Source organism: Ptiloglossa arizonensis, chromosome 6 (assembly GCF_051014685.1).
Source record: "Ptiloglossa arizonensis isolate GNS036 chromosome 6, iyPtiAriz1_principal, whole genome shotgun sequence".
Taxonomy (NCBI): Eukaryota; Metazoa; Arthropoda; class Insecta; order Hymenoptera; family Colletidae; genus Ptiloglossa; species Ptiloglossa arizonensis.
In genome coordinates, this window is record NC_135053.1 from 23435284 (window position 1) to 23458254 (window position 22971).

The 22971-nt window shown below is 42.6% G+C and overlaps 2 protein-coding genes across 3 annotated transcripts; one reads left to right on the forward strand and one right to left on the reverse strand.

Moving 5' to 3' along the window:
• On the forward strand, positions 1–8385 carry LOC143148495 (uncharacterized). 2 transcript variants are annotated; one of them, XM_076314881.1, is made up of 7 exons: positions 1–119; positions 208–456; positions 561–1030; positions 1216–2089; positions 2175–2529; positions 2717–4428; positions 4859–8385. In XM_076314881.1, the coding sequence occupies exons 1-7, from the start codon at positions 5–7 to the stop codon at positions 7717–7719; spliced, it is 6636 nt and encodes a 2211-aa protein (XP_076170996.1). In that variant the 5' UTR covers positions 1–4; the 3' UTR covers positions 7720–8385. The 2 variants fall into 2 exon arrangements, with proteins under 2 accessions (XP_076170996.1, XP_076170997.1); XM_076314882.1 differs by lacking the exons at positions 1–119; positions 208–456 and having other exon boundaries at positions 902–1030; positions 1216–1333; positions 1480–2089.
• Positions 8386–10095: 1710 nt separating this feature from the next.
• Y-h (yellow-h) lies at positions 10096–22971 on the reverse strand. Its single transcript, XM_076313419.1, has 5 exons — positions 22755–22971; positions 13093–13232; positions 12117–12464; positions 11779–12028; positions 10096–11050 (listed from the first exon to the last, which is right to left on the reverse strand). Exons 1-5 carry the CDS (start codon positions 22969–22971, stop codon positions 10113–10115), a joined length of 1893 nt encoding a protein of 630 aa, XP_076169534.1. The 3' UTR covers positions 10096–10112.

Here is a 22971-nt window from a genome sequence, read left to right on the forward strand (position 1 = left end):
TAGCATGCTGGATTGGAGTCGTTTAAAATGGACGAACGAGCTCGAAAGAATCTGGAATGTATCTTTATCTCAGAGTGCCCTTATCCTCGATACCATCGGCGAAGATTCTATTAAGACTGGTTAGTTTTTCAATTCACTGCATTATTGTCCACGTTTTACGAGAATCAAGTAAACGATATCCGTTAACGTTTTCTCGATCGTTTTCAGTTCTATCGTGGATCGTAATAACGCGAATCGTGATCGCGCACATTTACACATTCACTTACGTGACGAACATTTACCCTATATTAACATGGAGCCGACCGAATTTGTTGATGCCTTGGCTGATCCTGAGCTTCTTCAAGAACATCGTCCTCGAGGTGATCGTGATCGTGATCGGCCTTCTACTTTGGTACGAGAGCCGATTTTCGATATTCGTGTTCCTCGAGTTCATATTCGTGAAACTGATACCTCTGTGTAAGTAGACCGTAATAATTACTTTTTTCGAAAAATCGTGAAACTTGGATACACAGTTTACGTAATTAATCGTAATTAATCGTGATTAATTGTGCCTTCCTCAGTTCTAGCCATTTACAATTGGTACTCTAACTCCCGTTTGTTCCTGCAACTTCGTCATATCGAGAAAACGCAGAAGCTAAAGAGAACTATGCAAAGCGACACGAATCTGCTCGCCAACCGTCTCTACACGAAGCTCGAGGACTCGAAATACAGGACTAGATCGTTGACCACCCTGTTGTCCTGCGAGAGCTACGAGACCTACGACACACAAGACACGATTTCGCACATCATCGACAACTCGTCTCTGACACCGATGAAAAAAACAACGATGCTTCTGGGACTGACCGAGAACGACATCAAGGACGCACGTGACAGGGTCAGAAAGAGAGCAGAGCATAGTCGATTAACGGAATTGGAGGACGAATCGTTCGCAGGAAGCACCAAACGCGACGCAAATCTCCTCTTTGCTGTAAACAACGATTATCCTCCGCTGAAGATGAATATCGAAAGCTCGAACAGCGATACAGCTTTGGTAGGTGTAACTATGTACTCCCTTCGTGTACGAGTTGGCAGAGACGAGTCATATTTTTATCCGGATAGACATTTCCAGCAATGCATAAGAGATAAAGAAGTTTTAATTCGTTGCCCGTTGAGCGAAGAGAAGAATTCCAAGTTTCATCGTCCTCGTGAAATATTAAATATTCTCTGTTTTTGCAGGTCAAGGTAGCTTCCTTTGCGACGAACGAACTCTCTCCGATCGAAACCGGAGCCCAGGTAGAGAACCTCGATGTTGAAAATCTGGAAACGGAAATCGCAAAGAAGAGCGAGGACGAAGGTACAAGAGAAGCGAAGGAGACGTCCGAACCATGTTTCTTGACAAAGAAGAGAGGGGACACGGACGTTCTCGACACGAAGAGAACGGAACGAATAAAAATGTGCTCCTCGTGCGACACAAAAGACTTCAAAACCATATCTTTCCAGAGGAAGAAAGAGATCGTGAGATTCGGCTCGGCGAAACAGACCAGACGATTCGTAGATAGAGGCTGCAGTCCCGTGAAGTTGCAGGCTCTCCTCAATTGCAACTGCGTGCACGGTGAGGATTGCTTGCAGCTGGTACCCACCGAGGTACCGAGGACTTCCACACCGGAAGATAGGAAACAGAACACGAGGACAAACACGGAAGATGATCCCGTAGATCGCCAAAAGACCCCAGATGTCGCGTACGATGTCACCAACGTGAAAACAAACTTCACGTTGGAGAAGACACTTCAGAACAACCTGGAAATTCCTGAGACCGTCGAGACAGACGATCGAAGCTTGGAGAACTTGCCCACGGAGAACGATTTCTCGACGCGGAGAATACAACATATTAAAGACAACAAGACAACTTTCGTCTCAAATGTTACCGATTGCGATAATACGTCGATCGATGTACTAAATTTTTCAGAGATCGTCGAGGATTCATCCGTGACCGACGTGACGGCGGATCTCGACACGTTGGGGACGGCTGAACGAAACAACGATACAAGAGCCGAGACCGACCACACGAAATTGCAGACCATGACCATTTTGAAACCCACGGACGACGATTGTATATCTTTCCGATTATTCTTATGATTTCTTTACGATCAATTTGTAATACAGGTGATTTAACGTACAATTGTGTTGTTACGTAGGTACGAATTCCACCCAAAATGTTAGCTCGCATCCCTACACACTGGATACGGAGAAAGACGCTTCGAAACCGAAGTTACCGGAGAACATTCTCGAGGGCACAAACCTTCCGAGGTTCTTCGGAGGTTCCATGATGGTTTTCGACGGTTGCTACGAGAAGGACTTCGACAAGAACTTGGAGCTCCAGTGTCTGCTTCAGCAGATGGAGAAAAAAGAGTGGAACCCCTTCGCTAGTCAAACTAACTTCGAAAAGGTGCACACAACAATGTTTTCGAGAGGGGACGATAAAGTTGAACAACCGTCTCAGGACTCAGAAACGGTTCATTCACCGGAGGATGATTTTAAATGGAGGGACATGTATGTAAACTTGTACCTCAAATTGTAGATTCAAAATAGAAAGGTTTTGGAGATCTTAGACAAAGCGTTGAATAAAATCTATTTGAAAATTCTCGTTAAAAAAAAAACACATTGTCATGGTTTTCCAATTCCTTCTTATAAGTAGTACTATTCTAATATTCATTCGTTCTGATCGAATTTCAAATAGTAACGACGATCGACCGTTATTGTTCTTCGGATCAACACCAGAAGGAACTCCCTTGAGAGAAAATCAGCAGGTAGATCAACCGGTCTCCAAAATGGTACAAGCGAATGGCGAATTGGTGAACGATATACCCCGCAAATCGAGCAACGTTTCCGTAACCGATTCCATCGATTCGACGAGGAGCGTTCACACACAGACGAACGAGGATTTTATCCAACCAACGAGTTCCAACAACAGTTTCGCGCAGAAAAAGAAACGCAAAAGATACTTGAAACGCCAATACTTCTACAATCGGAACAGAAGCGTCTCACCGATTAATAGCGAGAAATATCGCGCGAAGAAAACCGACTCATGTATTTCTCTCTTGAAAGATGAACTCAAGTCCCCTGTCGCGCCTGCGCCTGCGCCTCAGAAACTTAGCGCATGCGCCTCGAATAACAGCAAGAAGAAGCTCGATTCAACGAAATCTTGGTCGTATAAGAGCGAGTGCGAATGCGAAATGCAGAAACTGGAGGCAAAGTACTGTGGTTCCTCGGATTCGCGTTTCGGCAAGAAGAACCAGAACCGTAAAACGACCACGAAACCAAAAATGGACGATCTCTTTACGCTCGGTTTGACGCAGATGACGCGTCAAGCGAATCCCGAGACGATGGTGTACCGCAAGAAACCACCGGTTTATCCGAAGAATACCAAGAAGGAATTGCAAACGAACGTCTCAAACGCGAAGCAGCCAACCGCGAAGCAGCCAACCGCGAAGCAGCTTGAATCACACGAGTCGAAACGTTCGACGAATAAACGTCTTTCGTCGAAGAAGCATAAATCGGTCACGGATGAGGTGGACGCTCGAGAGATAAAAGCTCTGAAGGCCTACAACGAAATCACTCTGCTGGAGGACAAGAAAAAATTGGAGTCGAGGAAGAAACCGCCCTTCGTCAAGGACACCAAGGACAGAAACGTCAAAGACTCGAGGAATTATCACTACGCGAGGAAGAGGAACCTGAATCGTCTCGGAATGGGTATCGATGACGACAAGTTCGAGTGGTGCGAAGTGGACTTGAACAAAGAGAATCTGTTCGTGGACACGACGACCGAGACCGATCCTTCGACTGCTTCTTCGTCCAAAGACAAAAAACTGCCGAATCTTGCGAGCTTCAGACGATCCTTCGACGTTTCGAACGAGAAGTATATCTGCCCGAACCTGGCGGCGGTCAATAAGGTCACCGGTAAATTGTTGGACAACTACGACAGGGTGCACGCGAGGCACGACGTCAAGAATGACAGGCCGGTCCACGAATGGGACAGAAAACCGTATACGAAATTCAGGAAGTCGAGGAAGCCGATCGACGAGGAGAATCTTTCGGCGAACTCTAGCAAGAAGCTGGAGGGTACTCAGAGAGGTCGCGAACTGGACAGAACACCCGCCAAAGAGAACGTGAGAGATCGAACGAGTCCTTTAGGACCGTCTACCGTCCTGGATCCCGTAACCGACGCCGAGTCGCTAAAGTATCGTTCACAAGTCACCGAGTCCTCGTTCGAGTACGATCACGAGACTGTACTATCGACATCCGCGGACGATACCGTCTTCGAAGCTCCAGTAGACTTATTATTAAAGCAGATAAGGTCGTTCGTGTTCGCGAACAACTTCGCCACTTGGTCCTCCAGTACCGTTGACGAAGTCGAGGACATACAGGCTGTGTCGGAAGCCGAGGAAAATGGTAAACATGCTCGCTCACGGTTTGGGAGGATTCACGAATTTATGCATGGAAAATGTTCTTACCGAAGATCTCGTCTTTGTGCATGTTCTTGAAATTTCCAGAGAAACGACTTTCAAAATCCATGGACTACGTATACACCTGACAAGAAGAGACCACGAGCGATCAACTTTGATTATTTATTTTAAACAGGATGTTCCACTGGTACGGTAGATGATAAAGAAGACAACGAGTACAATGTTAAAGAAATTTATAACCGACATTAATATTTCTTCACGGAACATTAATTTTTACTTCCTGCAATGTGCATGATAATCGAAGTTGATCGTTAGAAGTTCTCCCTTCGTGTACACTCTTTCTGTAATCTACTTCGAACGATCTCGTAATTGAAAGATAGATAGATCGATTATAAAAAACGATGTTTCTTTTTTAGAGAGTCTCGTTGTCGAAGATGAAGAGATGCCGAAGCTCGAGGAAGACGAGAAGGAAACCATCGAGAAGTTCCAAGTTCCTGAAGCGGTCTCGATTCACTCATTTCAAGCAATCGAAGAAAAGGCTCCAACTCGCCCAGAAGTCGAGGAGAACCGAAGAACGGACACCTGGCGTGGCGATCGTGAGCGTAGGAGGACGTCTCCGGACATGACGGACTTCATCAGGAACATCGAGGTGAATCGTCTGGGGCACGGTATCGTCTTAGCCAACACGAACGCCCAAGGTAGGAAGAGTCATCAGCGGGACATTATCGGCGACAAGACCGCGAGGATGGTTCACAACGCGTTCTTCCACAATTCGATGGACTCGCTGTTGGATTTACCCAGCGACTTCTTGACCGTCGATGAGATGCTGAACAACAGACACTTGGACTCCTCCGTCGACGGGTTTGTCTGTCGTGCGAGCAACAGGTCGATCGACGTCTTCGTCGACGAGCTTCCGGTGATCTTGCGACCAGAGAGTCAGCTAGGGCAAACCATCGTGGCTACTATTCGCGAGGCCCAAGATTCGAGTCGATCGGAGAACAACTGCGACTTGTGCATCATCACCGTGGACAGCGACAACCTGACGAACAGCTCGGTGATCAGCACCCTCGACAGTTACGAAGACGCCGAGGAACACGTACCCTCGAGCCTTGGGGAGCTCCCAATAGGCGAACTGTTTTCCTCGTTGACGGAATGTTTCAAATGTTTGAACATCAACGACCTGAACACCATCGCCACCGCGAGAACACCGATTCTCTTCGACATCGTTGGCGTTTCGAACATCGACCAGACCGGAACGATACGGAACCTGGATGCAAACACGAGCGAAGAGGAACACGAAGAGACGGAAGAAAGGAAAGAAACCCAGCGGATCGTCGACGAAGAGATTTTCACGGACATCGAGTTCCCTATCGTGATCAAGGTGTCGGACTTGATACCCGGTTTCTCGAATATTCGAAACGATCGTCCTCGACCGACGACTCCAATGATCGGTTACGTTGAACCGACCAGAATGGATCTACCTTCGATCGAGACGAGAAGAAAAGAAGAAACCGATAGGGACCAGCGTTTACAAGATATGCGTACGATTTTTGCAACAGGAACCGATCTTACGTTGGAATTTTCTTCAGGGCGTACCAACGATAGCGAGCTCGATCCTCCGAAGAACGAAGAATTGTCCGACGATTCTAAAGCAGAATTCGTGCCCAAGAGCGACTCTCTCGCGAACTTCTCGGACTCGAAACTGGAAGAATTCTGTTTAAATTCTTCGAAAGGAACGAACGATTTCAGGCACTCCCCACTTTGGGAAAGTTTGAACGTAACGTTCGAGATAATGAACGCTGAAAATTTGAACGAAGTTGGCGTGAATAAAATCGAGATCCGAGAAATCGATGAATGCTTTCGAGACGATGATATGGAAGATTTCGATACGAGGTACAACGTGTGGGAAAATATGGAAGAGGGTATCGAAGATGTAGGTACCAAAGACGAAGAAATGAAAGACACCGTCGACATCGTGGAAGTCGAGGGAGGTACGGACCTCGAAGAAGATGGAAAACGTTTCGAAGACGTCGATGAGAGTTTCACCGTGGAAGAACCGGAGGAGGAAGAAGAAGAGAACGCGATCGAGCATCGAAACGATACCGATTTGAAGAACGAAATATGTTTGACAACCGTGTTCTCGTTCTGGTCCATCGTCATCTACTTCTACGTACGATACTTCTATCAAACGTACTTTCACATGGATATCAGGAACGCGATATCGACGATGAAGCCCTACGAGGTTCACGCAATGCCCACGTCGACGTCGACGCTTCTCGAGAACATAAAACTCGTCGAGAGAATCGGACACGAGAACTTGCCGGAAGTGAACGAAGAGAACGACGACGAAACGTATCAGAATTCCATCGATATCGAGAGCACCGAGATATCGAGTTCGATCGTACAACACGATTTCACGTTTACCGAAACGTCCGCTGAAAATTCCCACATCGAAAGAAATGTTCACGAACGGACGATGAAAGACACTGAGGAAACGTTGACAAGTTTGGTCGAACGTATCGCGAAGATACTCGAGAAATCTTCTGTTTACGAACCCGAAGATGACGTCGAAAAACGGGATATTCTCGATCCACCTATCACCGAGTCGCGAGATGCTGTCGGAGATCTTTCGTCCAAGATTTCGAACGAAAGTTTCAGGAGTCTCTTCGTGGTCGAGAAACCACCGCTCACTCCTTTCTCGATTCAAGTCCAAACGAACGACAACGATTTGAGACCGGTCAAAGAGTCCAACGCAATCGCCACGAATACGCGATTGACCATCTGCGAGCTGGAGGAACAAGATCTGATAAATTTGAGCCCGAGCAAACAGGACGCGACCACGTTCGAGTTTCAAGAAATCGAAGCTTCCGGGTCGGAGGAGAGGTCTCTGTTGGAGGAGGATCGATCGAAATTACCGGAGAATAATCAATCGGAGGAAATTCCCACGGATGCGAAGATTTCGCGCCAAGATGAACCGAATGAGATCCAAGATGGCGGCGGGGAGAGGACGTCGAACCCCCGGATGATTGAAAGCAAGGAGAAATCGATGGTCGTGCAGACGAGGGATTCGATTCCGGTCGAGAACGAAGGAACCACTGTTGATAACGTCGAACCACCCGTACAATTCGAAACCACTCTGGAGGAGATGGACAGTTTCGATTCAGCGTACTCGGTGTTCAACGAGGTCGTGCAAAACGCGGCCTCGTTCGCAGACTTCGATTCCGTGATGGAGGAATTCTCGATCACCTCGAACGTGTCCGACAACGACGCTCGATGAACGAGACCGATAAACTTTGCCTTCGAGTGTTTCGTATTTTCAAGTTATTTTGTATTTCTTTTTTTTTTCACGAATCAAATTCGAACATCGAATTTTTTATTTTTATTTCCAAAAAATCGCATCTTGTGTCATAGGTTTCTGTTTGAAACTATAACTGAGGAAATTATAACTCTTTTTTTTTTAGAGAGAGAGAGAGAGAGAGAGAGACCGCGCAACCGATTTGTATCGCCGAAGAGAAGAGTGTCGTGTTATTTTCTTTTAAGTTCGAAAGCGCGCGAGCTTCGAATCATCGTTCGTTTATTATTCAGGAGGGAAACAAAGGTTCGTTTCGCGTGTTTTATTGCATTCGTCGACGACAATTATCTTGTATTTTTATTTTAAAAGCGATTTCAAATCGTAAATATTCAATGTCCGGGAAAAGTTTTTTCTATCGATTTGAATATGCGCCGAGATGGTTTACATGTAACGAATAAAGGTTACATTTTATTCTTTAATTGTAATTTATGTTTGTTCCAGTGTTGATACGTTTCATACGTTCGGATAGAATCCTCTTATCGAAGTACTCTAATGCGGGTAGCTGGTCGTTCTACACTCGCATCTGTTTCCCTTGTTTATGGTACGAGTACCATTCGTCTGCGAAAAGAAGCCATAGCGCGTTTACATTCTCGCTCCTCCCATGGTATTTTGTTGCTCGTACAATAACAAACAAGAATCAGGATTGGACGAAGACGATCAATCGAATGAGATGTAGTGAGACTCAATGAGAGAAAATATTGCAACATTGGCGTAGCCTTCTAATCAAATTTTAACTATTAAGAAACAGAACGATTTCGTTCCTGTTTGAATACTATTACAAATTCGATGTTTCTCGTAACGAAAAAATGAATACAATTTAACGTGCGTTAATATTTTGTAAATTATTTCCAGCGAAAAGGACCAATTTGTATTTACTAAAAATATTTCCATCTAGATAAATTCTACATAATTACAACTTACGCAAAAACAAGTCATACCAACATCGAAACAAGTATAACCTTTGCAATTAAAAATTGTATTATTTTTAATAAATATAAATTAGTTCTTATCGCTAGAAATAATTCTCAAAATATTAATGAATATTACCCATATTAAATTTTCTATTTACTATCACTTGACGCTTTACCGGGAGTCTACGCCTATGCACCTCGCTACGAATTCGTTCCCGCTCTCGTTTAGGCCCACCGCTATTGGTCCTCGTCTTCGGCCAATAGCGATTCTTGCTCGCGATCTCAGAAGCGTGTTACGGGAGAAACGAAGATGTAAACACGCTGTGCCTTCTTTTCGCGGTTGTACGATACTTATCTACGAACCCACGACATCGAAATCGATCGTTCGCGTATTCACGATGCTCTCCGTTACACGACGAAACGAAGTCGCCGATCTTCTTCCCAATGCGTACATTCCGCTTGTGTGAATCGTCCCTGTTGAACTGCACGTGAGCAGCACCTGATCGAGCTGCACGTGAGCAGCACCTGATCGAGCTGCACGTGAGCAGCACCTAATCGAGCTGCACGTGAGCTTTCACCGCGTGCTGCTCAAAACCGGAACAACTCGACGGATTGTACACCTTAAACGACACGTTTGCTCGCAATACCACGCTCCCGTTAAACGGTGACATCGCGCGAGAGTAGAATCTCCGTGTCCACGGGGAATACGCAAAACCATGGACACGGAAATCCGATAGCAACCAGGAAAATTTCTCGTGTGTATTTATAAAATTACAGGTATCTTTGTACAACGAAATTAACGTACACGAGGCATGGAACGCGAGGGTTTAACCCTTTGGACTCGAGAGAGGAGATCCTCGGTCGCCACCTAATTCGATGTACTGTTTTCGATCTGGGAAAACTTTGTTAAATTCAAATTGGAATTTAAATATTATGTTCTTGTAGAGTATAAACAAGTATAGTGAAGTATATAAAAATGTTCCATTCCAAATTAATTTTACGACTTAAAGAATTTTCTCGAGGCATCGGTTTCCAGTAGCAAAGAAGCCTTGAGTGCAAAGAGTTAACCCTTTAAACTCGAGAGGTGATTCTCGATCGACTTTCTCCAAATCGAAAAACCACCATCTTGGTTTGGAATTGAAATTAAAATTCAATTACTCCTTTCTCGTAAGATGTAAACATAAGTATACGAAATATTGAAATGAAAATGTCTCGTTTGAAATTAATAAACACGATTCGAAGGATTTCGTCAAAGTGCTAGTTTCTAGTAGCAGAGAAGCCTCGAGTGGAAAGGGTTAATGAAAATCGAGTAAAATTTCGTTCGTACGAGTCCCATTGTGTTTGGAAAATCTGACCAGGAGCTGTATTTCCTCTCTTATCGAAGTTGAGACTCAGAGTAGAATATTCTTAACAAGTCTCGTCGTAGCCATCGTAGCCAGGTACCACGTGTCCAGGATCGCAAACGGTGTCCTTGATAGCTTCCTTGGCGTTCGCCTTGAACACCCTGTAATTGATCTTACTGTTGTCGATGGTCCCGTAAAGGTACATGGCCAATCGATCCGAGAGTAACCAGACGTTCTGATCGTACTCGTGGTCGACCTTGATGTCGTTGGGGAACACCAGTGACAAGTTGCTGGTACCGATCACACCTAGGTTCTGGGGTATGTACTCCTTTCTGGTGTCCCAGCACCAGACCGAGTCCCTGGTGACCATGTTGAAGAACATCACACCGTTTCGGTCCACCACGGACCCGGACGAGTGACCGTAGTCCTTGGCTCTGGGTCTACCGATCGGCATGAAGTAGTCCGTGCTCTCCTCGGCGGTCTTCTTGTCCTTGAACACGGACGTGGACACGGCGAATTCACGGAAACTGGACATGGGATGAAAGAACAGGGTCCTGTCTTCGTGGATGTCCACCGGGCTCAACGCTATCCCGAAGATTCCATCTGTCCATTGAAACTTGACTCCGTGTAGCTCGTACTTGGAGGCGAGGGGATCGGGGAAGAAGAGGTGGTGCTGGATCCTGAACGAGGAATCCTTGGCGAAGTCGTACACCAACAGACCGTATCTGAACACGTCCGAGGCGTACGCTACAGCCGTGCCGCAGTCCTCGTTCCTGATGTCAACGACGATGTTCGTGTACAGTGAGTCCTCTTTCACTTGGTCGTCCGGTATAATGTACTTTCTGATGAGGTTGTCCGTTGTCAGGTCGAAGATGAAGATCGAGGGTGGACAGGCTTTCTTGCCACCGTTCGCTATGTCCACTTTACCGGAGTCCAGTACCCAGAGACGATCGCACTCGTCCACGCTGACCCTGAAAACGGACGTCAGGCCGTCGCAGTTTCCTGGGAACAGAATTCGCGATTACAAGATTCCATTACCATCACCGGTAAAGCAACTAGAGATTACGAGGCCCGTTACTCCTGTTCCGGTACCATTGAAACGTTTTCAGGCGTTTACTTCTTCGAGGCAACGTACTTCGAAGAAGTGTAGTATTTTTCAAACTACATTTTTTCTAACTTAAATTCGCTACAGGAATAATGTAATTCTAGGTAGACGTTGTCAAGGGCGATACAACGATCGAAAATTTCACTGTTAAGTTCGAGAGACCCGGTCATTGACCCGACTTGTCGAAGAGCAGCTTTCTACTTCGGTCGTAAATGCACGGTATGGCGAATTCAGAGTACCCTTTCGCAAGAAGATGAGTCGTGAGAGCGTGCAGTAGCTGGATAAAGGAGAGAAAGACGATGGGTTGGGAAAAGTTAGGGCAAAGGTGGATTGGAGAAGAATGGATCGAGAAATTAGAGGTGAAAAAAGTTGGCACACTTGGCCAGTTATTCGAGAACGAGTCAGTCGTGGTTGCGAGTGAGAATAAACGAAGAACGTAAATTATAGACGGAGCAGCGTAGATACAAATTAAGAGAGCCAACTGTTTGGAGTCGTAAGGTACTGTAAAATGTATATTATTCTGTTTATGAACTTCTTACGATATTTCTAACATTGAAAATCGCTTCCAGAAGCCACCAGGGACAATCCTCGTGGTGAATTTAACTCTCCAAAACTCCCAACCAACCTGTTCGATGCCAACTCCAGTCTGGATAAGGCCTCAGCTTCGGACTCTTCGTTTCGGAGTACTTGGGTACGCTGGCCAACGTCGCTGGGATACCGTTCTTCCATTTCGGTAGCGTGATGAAGACCTTGTCCCTCCAAACGTCGAGACCCAGCGGCAGATTGTTCTCCGCGATGAAGTCTCCGTCGAAAATGGCCGAATCTCTGGCCTCGACACTGTCGTATAAAAAATCGACGGTGGACCAAGCGTATACCTGTCGCGTCGACGATGGAATTGAACCATGGTTTACAGAGTTTTACCTCGACCGATTGGAACGTCTAAACCGTACACGCGAGACTCACCAGTTCCATGGCGGGACCTACGTAATCGTCCTCGACTTGCCCTCGACCGGGATCGTAATTGAACCCGTGCGACTCGAGTTGGTTCACCGAATGAGTATCCGTCTTGAGCACGTTCAGATTCCTACCTAGCGGCCTCGAGTGATGAACCCTGCCCCCCTCGAACGACCGATAAAAGTAATCGCTCGAGTCTGGCGTCGAACCGTAGAGATGATTGCCGTACTCCGGTGTAGTGGGCAATCTATCCACTGAATTTTCGTGAGTCGCAGGTGTGTCTATGTGGCCTGGACAGTTTATGTGTCCAGGGAGCTCGTCGTGGCTCGATATCAATGTCTTGTAATTTCTCAAGGACTGGCGGAGGATGTTCAAAAGTTTAGTGAGAGATATTCATCGTTTCGATACACGGATATTGCTACTCGTGATTAAATTAGAAAAGAAAAACAATCGTGGATTAAATTCCATTCGCGCTTTACCGTAGAATCTACTTCAACGACCAGGAACAGGGCCGTGACTAGGCAGGCATTCGACGCTCGAGGCAATTATGGAAAATTTATACGCGTTAGACACGCGTTCACGCGTGTGGTTATTTTTAGATAAACTTTCATCTCGAATGTTTGGATCACAGATTGGATAAAACTTATTCTCGCTAAGTCGATTCTCGATTTTGTTCACTCGAGCCTCGTCACGGCCCTAGTATCCCTACGAGTGTACCATTCGTTTTCGTGATCGATATTTACGTTAATTTTCGCCCTTAAAAAAACTTTTTTTTTCCAGATGTGTTCCTTCGAATAACGAAGACTACCGCGAGGATTGCATCCACGATTGTCACGACGTTGAACCACGTCGTCGTTGCAGTTCGAAGACTCTCAAGTTCAACGCGCAGATTCATCGATAGTCGACGATCCACGATCGACTTTGCATTTTTGCGAGTCGCTGTTCAACTTTGCATCGTCGAGTGGCGTGAAAGAATAACTCGTACCGAACGAATCCCCGAAGACACGCTTCTCTGACCGGTCGCCTCGAGCTCGCGCGAAAGTGCATTGGTTCCAGATTGGCTCGCGAACTCCTGTGCACCGAGGAGGCACATCGACAGCAGCCAGGGCACGACGTTCGCCATACCTGAGAAAGAAAGGAGATTCCTAGGCGCGTATGCAATAACGCTACGACGACGTCGACCTTCGTTGACCGATTTCTCAACGAAGTTCACACTGGCCTGGTTCATCGCGATCGAGTAGTAGGCGCGCGTAACCGATTTTCCCTTCGGATGACCCGTATTCGATAATCCGTTATGCAACGGGTATTGAATAACGTTCGGTCATCGTGTGGGATAACCGGCGGCGATTTTCGGTGAAATCGTCGATTCTCCCGGGCATGTACCCGCGATTTCATTTTTAATAGCATCTCCACTTTCGTCGCGTCGACGATCCGTCTAACTTTTCACAGCTATGAATATTCACCTATCTATTTCGTAACGAGGTTAACGAGTTCGTAACACTTTGCTCGGTCGTGTCGAGTCTCGGTTAACTGGAGTATCCGTAGAGAATGGTCAAATCTCGGTGGTTCCGGTCTAGTTGTAAAATTCTACCCTAAGGAACCTCGATGGTAAAATTGTTAATAGAAAGTACAATGGAAAAGCGATCGAGGAACCGGCTATAAAATGGAAAGCGTGGACGAAAGTTGATACTTGTATTGTGCGTGGACATGTATATTTATTGTATCAATTAACAATCGTAGCAGGCAATAAATTATGATGACGGATAACGATTCGTGTAGTCGAGAAAACGTGTTTTCTATTATCTTGCAGCTTACGAAAGAAAGAAACTCGTTCGAAGTAAAGAATTATCTTTATACTTTTACGATTGTTCGAGGAACTTTAACGAAGAATTTCAACGGGGAAAATAATTTCGATCGTACGTAAAAATATCGATTAAATACTCGTTGCTCAAAATTGACCAGCATTGTTGCATATTTACGTTCGCGTTCGTTTTATTATTGAACGTTACGCGGCTCTTGAGCGTCTAATAGATTGTGCGAACGTTATCGTTCGATTGTATTTTCAGCGAAAAAGTTTAATTCGTCCGAATACCGGTATTCGCGTAACTAATGGGTTGTTCGAAAGGTTTTGTTGTTCGATTAAACAGTAGTACTGTTCCATGTAGTACTGTTCAATTTAGTACTGTTCAATGTAGTACTGTTCCATGTAGTACTGTTCAATTCAGTACTGTTCAATGTATTATAGTACCGTTCAATTTATTACTGTTCAATTTAGTACTGTTCCATGTAGTACTGTTCAATGCAGTACTGTCCAATTTAGTACTGTTCAATGTAGTACTGTTCAATGTAGTACTGTCCAATTTAGTACTGTTCAATTTAGTACTTTTCAATGTAGTACTGTTCAATGCAGTACTGTTCAATTGAGTACTATTCAATGTAGTATTGTTCAATTTAGTACTATTCAATTTATTACTGTTCAATTTAGTACTGTTCAATGTATTATTATTCAATGTAGTGCTGTTCAATAGGTTTCATCGAACGACAAAACTTATTGAGCAACCTAGTATTATACTGTCGAGTACCTAGTAACTGTACTTACTGAACAACCTACTATTTGATTGGTAAAATGCTCACGGTGGAATCCATTTGTTCGATTGGCGATCGAGTATTCACGACGATGTTTTTAACCAAATTGAGACCACGAAAGTCAACGAAGCGAGCCTCGCGGGTGCAACGGTGTACCATACTTGGCGATATCGTGACAAGCCTCTACAATTATCGTTACTTTCCTATCGATACTCCTCCACGCGAGCATGCTCTTTCTCGGTCGAGTTTGCAGTTTAAATACCGCGTCGTTAACGCGAAATCCTGATCGAACATTTATCCCGAACGGATAAACCAACCGGCGTTTCATTGTTCGTTTTGCAACAAAGAGTTTCGAGGTATTCAAAAATCCGTGTCTTGGCTGTTCCAGAGGGAACCGATCGTGCACTGTTGTAAAATTGTTCACATTCGCAAGAGAAGCGCACAAAGTGTCAAATCACCGTTCACCGTGTACATTATTACCGGCAGTTTCTATTTTTGCTACAAAAATTATTTCTCGCTTTAATTACACGCAACAATGCGTGTATAAATTTATAAATTATTCATATTTGTAACAAAGTGTTAAAATACCGACGAAAACCATGCGAACTTTCACGTATCTATGAAATGCACACACTGTATTCATTATTATACCACTGCATTTTCTATTTTCCGATTGCCACTTTGGAAAGTGTTCCCCGTTTTAATCGACGAAAGATATCTAACAATCCAAGAAAATTTAAGGGAGCGTGAACCGGGGGAACTGAAATAATAAATAAAATAATAATAACGGGAGTAATTAAATGCAACCGTTATCCGTCGTTGATAATCGCGTGGATAATGCGAGGCGAAATTTGTGTATACGTAAAAAAGAAGAAAAGAAAAATTGTAGTTTAAATAGCGCACGAAAAGCAGAAATTGAAACACTTCGTTTATTTACATATACTCTCTGTACGTTGAACATTAATCGCGTTGTAAAATTTGTTTTACGAGGTACAATGTACAAGGAACCGTAATAATGTTAAATCAATGTGGAATGAACGAATCGGTCGAATTTAAAAGGAAAGCGAACGCGTTCGCAGACTCGTGATGAGTCTGCGGTTTAACGACTTTCAAGGTGACGAACACTTTCGCCCGAGAAATCCGTGAAAAGCGACACGAAACTAATTCGATTCCACGATAACGGTCCTAGTCGTCTATTCGATCGATTCTCCAAATTCGACGATCGAATTTCCTCGAACGAAGAACACAGACACAATTCGAATCCGTGTGAAAGTTGACTATAACTATAACCAAATGAAAGCTGAACTTCGTCGATCGATTGTCGATTAAAATATTAGAATTTTATTCAAAGAAGTATTTCTCACCGAGATATTTTTAGATATTTTCACTGGGATTTCGTTCTAGGATACTTTACAAAGAATCTCACCATTCACATTGTTTAATCATTTCGGTCCAATGCAAAGTACCGGTGTGTTTGAAATTGCGAACCGATTGCAATCGATCGTCGATTTGTCACCCCAATGGAAAATTCTTTATCGACTTGTCACCTACTTGATCGCAACATCTCGTTTCAACTGTTCTGATTTTAACAACATTCACAATATTAGAATACTATATTGTACTTTCGTACTATTATTGTTTTATTTCGCCTCTGTTAATTGATCATCCGAACAAATTGTGTATAAACGTTTAATCGAAAGTGTGCAACATAGATTTCTCAGATTCGTGTCTTATAAACTAGATACACTTATGGATGTTGCTAATAACGACCATAGCCAAGTTAAGAGCACGCTGAATTTGAAATCACTCGAATCTCGTAGAACTATTGCCGATTTATCGAATATCGATTTTGACTATTCTGTTCAAAATCATAAATTATCAAATTGATCGTGGTCAACTTTTAACCAGTGTAAATTTAAATTCTTCTTCAAGATCCTTCAGGTTTACTCGCACATTCCTTCCAAAGAGCTACTCTTCTCGTTTCCTTAATTCTGATTCTATCACTTGCAATTGCACTTTGGCTAATACTCTGTATCTCTCGATTTTCTCGATGCATCTTTCGCTAAGTTTCGTTATCGGTCGAGTAATCTTTCGTAATCTTTTTTCTTTAATTTACACATTATGTTTACTTTTCTTTGTAAATCAATAGGTGCGTTGCCCGTGAATATATAAATAAATATTAAAACCTCTTCGAAGCAGCTTTTATCGTTCTCTGTCTTCGATACGATAACGACCATCGTTGTATATATAAATAAATAAAAAATAAATAAATAAATAATAAGTAAATAAATAATAAAGAGAGAGAAAAAATAAATAAATAAAACAATACATAAATAAATAATAAGTAAATAAATAATAAAAAAGGAAAGAAAATAAATAAAACAATACATAAATAAATAATAAGTAAATAAATAATAAAAAAAGAAAGAAAATAAATAAATAAATAAATAAAGTTCGATGACGAGATTGGTTCAACATCGTTTGAAATTTGTACCTGGAAGATTCTGATGACGAGCGAACCGTTCCTCGTGACCCACTGACTTTCGAGCACTCGAAAGATCCTCCGCACGGGAACAAGAAACGGAACCGGGCACCGCACGCTGCGAAAAAGAACTCGAACGGGGGACCAAGTCCCAGGGTGTTGGACCCGAGAACACGCGAACGACGCCCGCTCGGATAGAGATGTTCGCGCGGGATGAGACCGTGGATGTTACCCGACTGCCATATTCACTATCCGGGTCATAAGTGTGTCTAGGTGTACTACGAAAGGAGAGAATGGCGAATCCCTTCTCTCGGAGAAGATTTTCCCTCTCGTCTGTGTTACGAGGCTGCGGTATAGGTCATTGGCGGCGAGTTCATGGGAGTTGGTCCCGTGCTCGTGAAATCGAGAAAAAGGGAACCGCCTTAAGGTACCTACTGCAAATCTGATCCATGGTCAATATTCACTGGGTGCGATATCATTTTTTTCTCGAAATCTTTACACCGTCGCTGTTGCAAAAGTTCAGATTATAATGGTTGGTTCGTTACGCGGGATTCTTGGGTATTTAGTAGTACAGCGATTCAATTTTATGAAAACGACGGTGGCGCGTGTTTTTCTTGAATCTTGGTTCGCGACTGACTGAAGAAAACTTGAGAATGAATGTAACGGTGAAACTTATGTCTTTGTTGCATTTATTCCGAACAGATGCACCGAATTAACTTCGAATTTCAGAGAGTTAGTTGTCTACAGCGATTAACACTAGATTTCGGATGAGATACTATGTATCTTAAAAAAGAAACTAATCGATGAGGGAGAAGAGGAATTTTTAAGATTGAGTATTTGTGTAGAATAGGAAAAGTTATAATCTTTTGGACATTTCATTACGAAGGCTGTTGGAATGAGTTGGTTCCATTCTAATAGGCAACATTTGTCACCTAGAGAATATTTGTTGTATCTCGATGCAGTAGAATATCTCACGACGATGTAAAAAGTAGGTTTAGAAAACAATCGGTACGAAAAGGGTACGATTGATTTTTCCACTCGTTCTCGATACCGAATTACACAAGTTAGAATTTATTTTCGATATCATAGAATTTGTTTGCATTGCACCGATTAGGATCGATCTCTTTGATCGAGAATCCAGAGGAAATGTTACGAATAATATTCCTCTGTAAGTTTAGAGAAGAATGAAACTTCGAAAGCTTTTTAAAAAAAAAAATATCCCTGAGAAATTGCATTTCGATGAATTGCAACCCTTGCGTTTCAAATTGCAATGGGAAGACTGCATCTCGTGCGTTCCAAGTACCACGTGGACGGTGAAACTCATTGGTGTCCCCATTCCCAAGAAATCTGTTGGAGAAGACGATTCGTTCGAAAAATTCATCGATCTCTACTCTGTCTGCTCAACGACTCTACAAAGTATGCAAATTGGACGATAGTTGAACCAAAATTAATCGAAAACTGTTTCGATGTCGCTCTAAAGTAATATCTTAGCACTATGCGTTCTCACACGTCTAATTAAATTTGTGTGAGTGAATTATTAAGATTAATGTGAATGAATTATTAAGATGGACTCGTACCTAATGTACTGGTATTTGTAGAAAGAAACTGAATCATCGACTACGTTTTAAAGAATCTTTGAATCTTCAATGTTCAGTATTTTTATAGTGTCTGCTCTAATTTCTTGTCGGTATAGTCGAGGAAAGTTATATCGTATTGATGCTAGTCTATGATTGGGTAATTTTATCGTTATCAGATTGTCGAGGGTGTATATTTTTAATAGAGTTCGCCAATAGAAAAATATGAATTTTTTCTTTGGTGATGGTGTGCAACGTTTAAATTATAAAGAGAGTAAGCGCGATGCATCGCAGAGATGCACAAATGCATGGTCATTGATTTATTACCTGTTTTATATTCGCCAGATTTTTCGAGATAAAGTTTTTCATCTTTACGAGGGACAATGGTAAATAGTGATAATTTTCAACGAAAACGAAACAAAAAAACTAGAATTCGCCATTAGAAAAATATGAATTTTTCCTTTAGTGGTGGTGTGCAACGTTTAAACTATAAAGAGATGAATCAATGTGCATCGCAGGGTTGATGGTTGGTTCATGACCTGGTTTATATTCGCCAGATTTTTCGAAACAAAGTTTTTCGCCCTTACGAGGTACAATATTAAATAACAATAATTTTCAAAGCGATCGATGACGCGTCGATTGCACACTCGATCGATCGAGTTGGGAGCTAATGATAGTCATAGGTGAAAATAGCAGAGCTGCCGGTCACAAGAATACGAGTTAATTAGCTTATGAAGATAATCAGTGTTTTCATGCCCGGTAAATCACAATCTCTGGTGCCACCGATTAAGTAACCGTATGATTAACGTTGCACCGGGTCGTGTGTCGACGTTTTCTCACAACAATCTTGCACCGAAACCGTCGCTCGAGCCGATGGCTCGATATTTAGAGCAAGTTTTGAGCAATCGTTCTCCACGTTACGAAACAGGGAACCCGGTTCGACCGAATGCATCGGTGCATCGTTACGCCAGCATTAATCTCGTGAGAACACTTAAATCTCTTCGATGAACCGGTAGATAGAGCCGTGGACGAGGAGGAAAGATACACAAAGGAGAGACGGGCGCTAAATTGAAAGAAAAATTCCGCGAAGATCGTTTTCCATTCGAGGTAGAGGCATTTTCGCACGCGTTTAACGACCGCTCGTTAAAAAGAGCGTGCGCGCGAGGATCGCATCGCGATCGAGGTGTCGATCTCTCGTGGCGCACCGATCGTGAAATTTGTTCTACGTGTGTTCCTGAGTCGCGATATCGGTCGAATTTCCATTTAAGAAACAAATTCCACAGCTTCCAATTCCGATTCGATCGCCTCGTAACTTTTTTTTCCATTCGATTTCCTTTTAGAGAGACGTGCTCCGAACGAAGCGAATCAGTGCACTCGAAGCTCCTTTTTAAATCGTGGAGACGTTATAATCGATGATTCGGTAATCTTTGTGAACGAAGAATACGGGAATAGAATATAGTTTAATTATTTAAAATTCTCTTCACCGCAATACTCTGCGGAACTTTGTACTCGAAGCTCTTTTTTAAATCGTGGAAACATTATAATCGATGATTCGGTAATCTTTGTGAACGAAGAACACGAGAATAGAATGTTGTTTAATTATTTAAAATTCTCTTCACCGCAATACTCTCTACTCTTCACCTCTTACGAATCGATGATCTAGTAATCTTTGTGAACGAAGAACACGGGAATAGAATGTTGTTTAATTATTTAAAATTCTCTTCACAGCAATACTCTCTACTCTACACCACTTCTTTACACCTCTTACGAATCGATGATCTAGTAATCTTTGTGAACGAAGAACACGGGAATAGAATGTAGTTTAATTATTTAAAATTCTCTTCACCGCAATACTCTCTACTCTTCACCACTTCTCCTCACCTCTTACGAATCGCGATTACGTTAACGCGATGAATTCTTCTTCGTTAGACGCGACAACTTGGATTCTTTTCTATTCATCACACCGATCCGAGATATTACCATAATTCACTTCCTCTCGTGATTCGCGCCTTACAAACTTTTATTAACTCCCTCGAGCGAACAGCTACCGCATTCCTGGAGAGTGTTTTCGATCATCGTTATCGTTCCTTTTATATTTCCTTTTTTTTTTCATTATTCGTGCTGCTATTTTGTTACCGAATTTCGTACACGTATGCTGTATTGTAGATTATTCATTTTTTCTTATCAACGTTATAATCGTCTTACATATTAATTTGTATTTTTTTATTCTACTTTCATTCTTTCCTTTCTTTTTTTTATTCTTTAATATTTTGTTGCATTCTTATTGCGTCGTTCTCAACGTCAGTAACAGCATACAACTGTACCTTGCCCTTGTATCAATACATAATTCAATTTGCTTCGATCGATACTGTATCGTTAATTTGTTCACCGATTAATGGATACAATCTCCGTAACAATAACGCAGTACTATCGTTATTAATTCCATAACGCGTTCATTGCTACGGTATGTGCGATGCGTATTCGTATTTCGACGATTTTCTATTTTCTATTGCTGTAAATAAATGCAACTTCGTCCCCGCATAATTAAAATCGTGCACAGATTTCCGCAAACATTAATTTATACTCGTACAAAATAATATCGCAGACCTCCCATCTTGGCATTAACGTATTCACATTTAATTTACACGGTGAGCACAGAAATAAGTGGTCAATTACATGCAACTGCAAGCATCTGTTGCAAGTAGATACTATCTATCGTAAATTTGCAACATTTTCCTCACCGTTGTGTTTCATTCTCGTACACGCGTTTCGTTATCGTATTCTCGAAGATCTACATTCCGTTGGTGTTAACGAACCGCGATGATAATAATAATATTTCGTCTCGATTCGACGGAACGAGGAAATGTGCATTGTGCAACGTTGAATTGCATTGGTTCTTGTCGCGTCGAAGAAACGCGAAACGTTGGCGCGTGCGTTTTTCCAGAAAACAATTTGCTTCTCAACGTAAACGGCCGTTGTAACATTCATAATCGTACTTTTACAACGATACACCTGCACGTTGCCCAATTGTTTTAGCACCGCGGTGCAACTCGTTCCAATTTCACAACGACGCGCGTATATTCAGGTTACCTATGAATACAAAATCAAAAAGTTTCCCTCGATCGATACCTTCGTCTGGAAAATAACGAAATTATCGTAACAAACCGAAACGGTGAATATTTTATCAACGAAACACTATCTCGATCAATAAAAACAGTTTTGTGCAACAATATCCAGTGAGCATTTGTTCGATAGCATTTAATAAAGGAGTAAAATAATCTTGAACAAATTTGATAAAATATATATATAATAAAATCCTTGCTGGTTGGCACGATGAATTTTCCTTCATTGAAAAGATTATTATTCGCGAGAACGTTACTTTTATTTAATAATACATTGCCTGCCACGAGTTTTACTTAAAATTATAATACGTTGCACTATTGTGCATCGAATGCATTTCGTCCACGCTCGTCACTGCAACGTGTTTATCTACTCCAAATGATCTAAACACAGAAAATGTTGATAAATAATAGACCAGGAGACTTACCGATTGAACCTCAATAAATTTTTCTTCATTGAAAAGATTATTATTCGCGAGAACGTTACTTTTATTTAATAATACATTGCCTGCCACAAGTTTTATTTAGACTTATAATACGTTGCACTATTGTGCATCGAATGCATTTCGTCCACGCTCGTCACTGCAACGTGTTTATCTACTCCAAATGATCTAAACACGGAAAATGTTGATAAATAATAGACCAGGAGACTTACCGATTGAACCTCAATAAATTTTTCTTCATTGAAAAGATTATTATTCGCGAGAACGTTACTTTTATTTAATAATACATTGCCTGCCACAAGTTTTATTTAGACTTATAATACGTTGCACTATTGTGCATCGAATGCATTTCGTCCACGCTCGTCACTGCAACGTGTTTATCTACTCGAAATGATCTAAACACGGAAAGTGTCGATAAATAATAAAAAGATCAGAAGACTCACCGGTTGAACCTCGTAACTTGGACCCATAGTAGCGCAAACAATCGGAGTTGTACTTCGTGTAATCGTGTTTGTCCCACGTGTAAACGACAGAGTGACTCGGTGAAACGTATACGTAGCCATTCGGTCGTTCGATCAGGTTTGTAGACGTTGAACGATCTTTCGACCAGCCGTGTGTTCCGGTTTCCGGTCGGGTGCTTCTTCCCTTCCTCTTTGTCAT

Coding starts and splice junctions, on each gene's coding strand:
- LOC143148495 (XM_076314881.1), top strand. CDS start 5: ATGCTGGATTGGAGTCGTTTAAAATGGACGAACGAGCTCGAAAGAATC. Junction 2,090..2,174: donor GAAACCCACGGACGACGATT/GTATATCTTTCC, acceptor GTTGTTACGTAG/GTACGAATTCCACCCAAAAT. Junction 4,429..4,858: donor GTCGGAAGCCGAGGAAAATG/GTAAACATGCTC, acceptor TTTCTTTTTTAG/AGAGTCTCGTTGTCGAAGAT.
- Y-h (XM_076313419.1), bottom strand. CDS start 22,971: ATGACAAAGAGGAAGGGAAGAAGCACCCGACCGGAAACCGGAACACAC. Junction 12,465..13,092: donor TGTCTTCGGGGATTCGTTCG/GTACGAGTTATT, acceptor ATCCTCCGCCAG/TCCTTGAGAAATTACAAGAC. Junction 12,029..12,116: donor TAGGTCCCGCCATGGAACTG/GTGAGTCTCGCG, acceptor TCGACGCGACAG/GTATACGCTTGGTCCACCGT.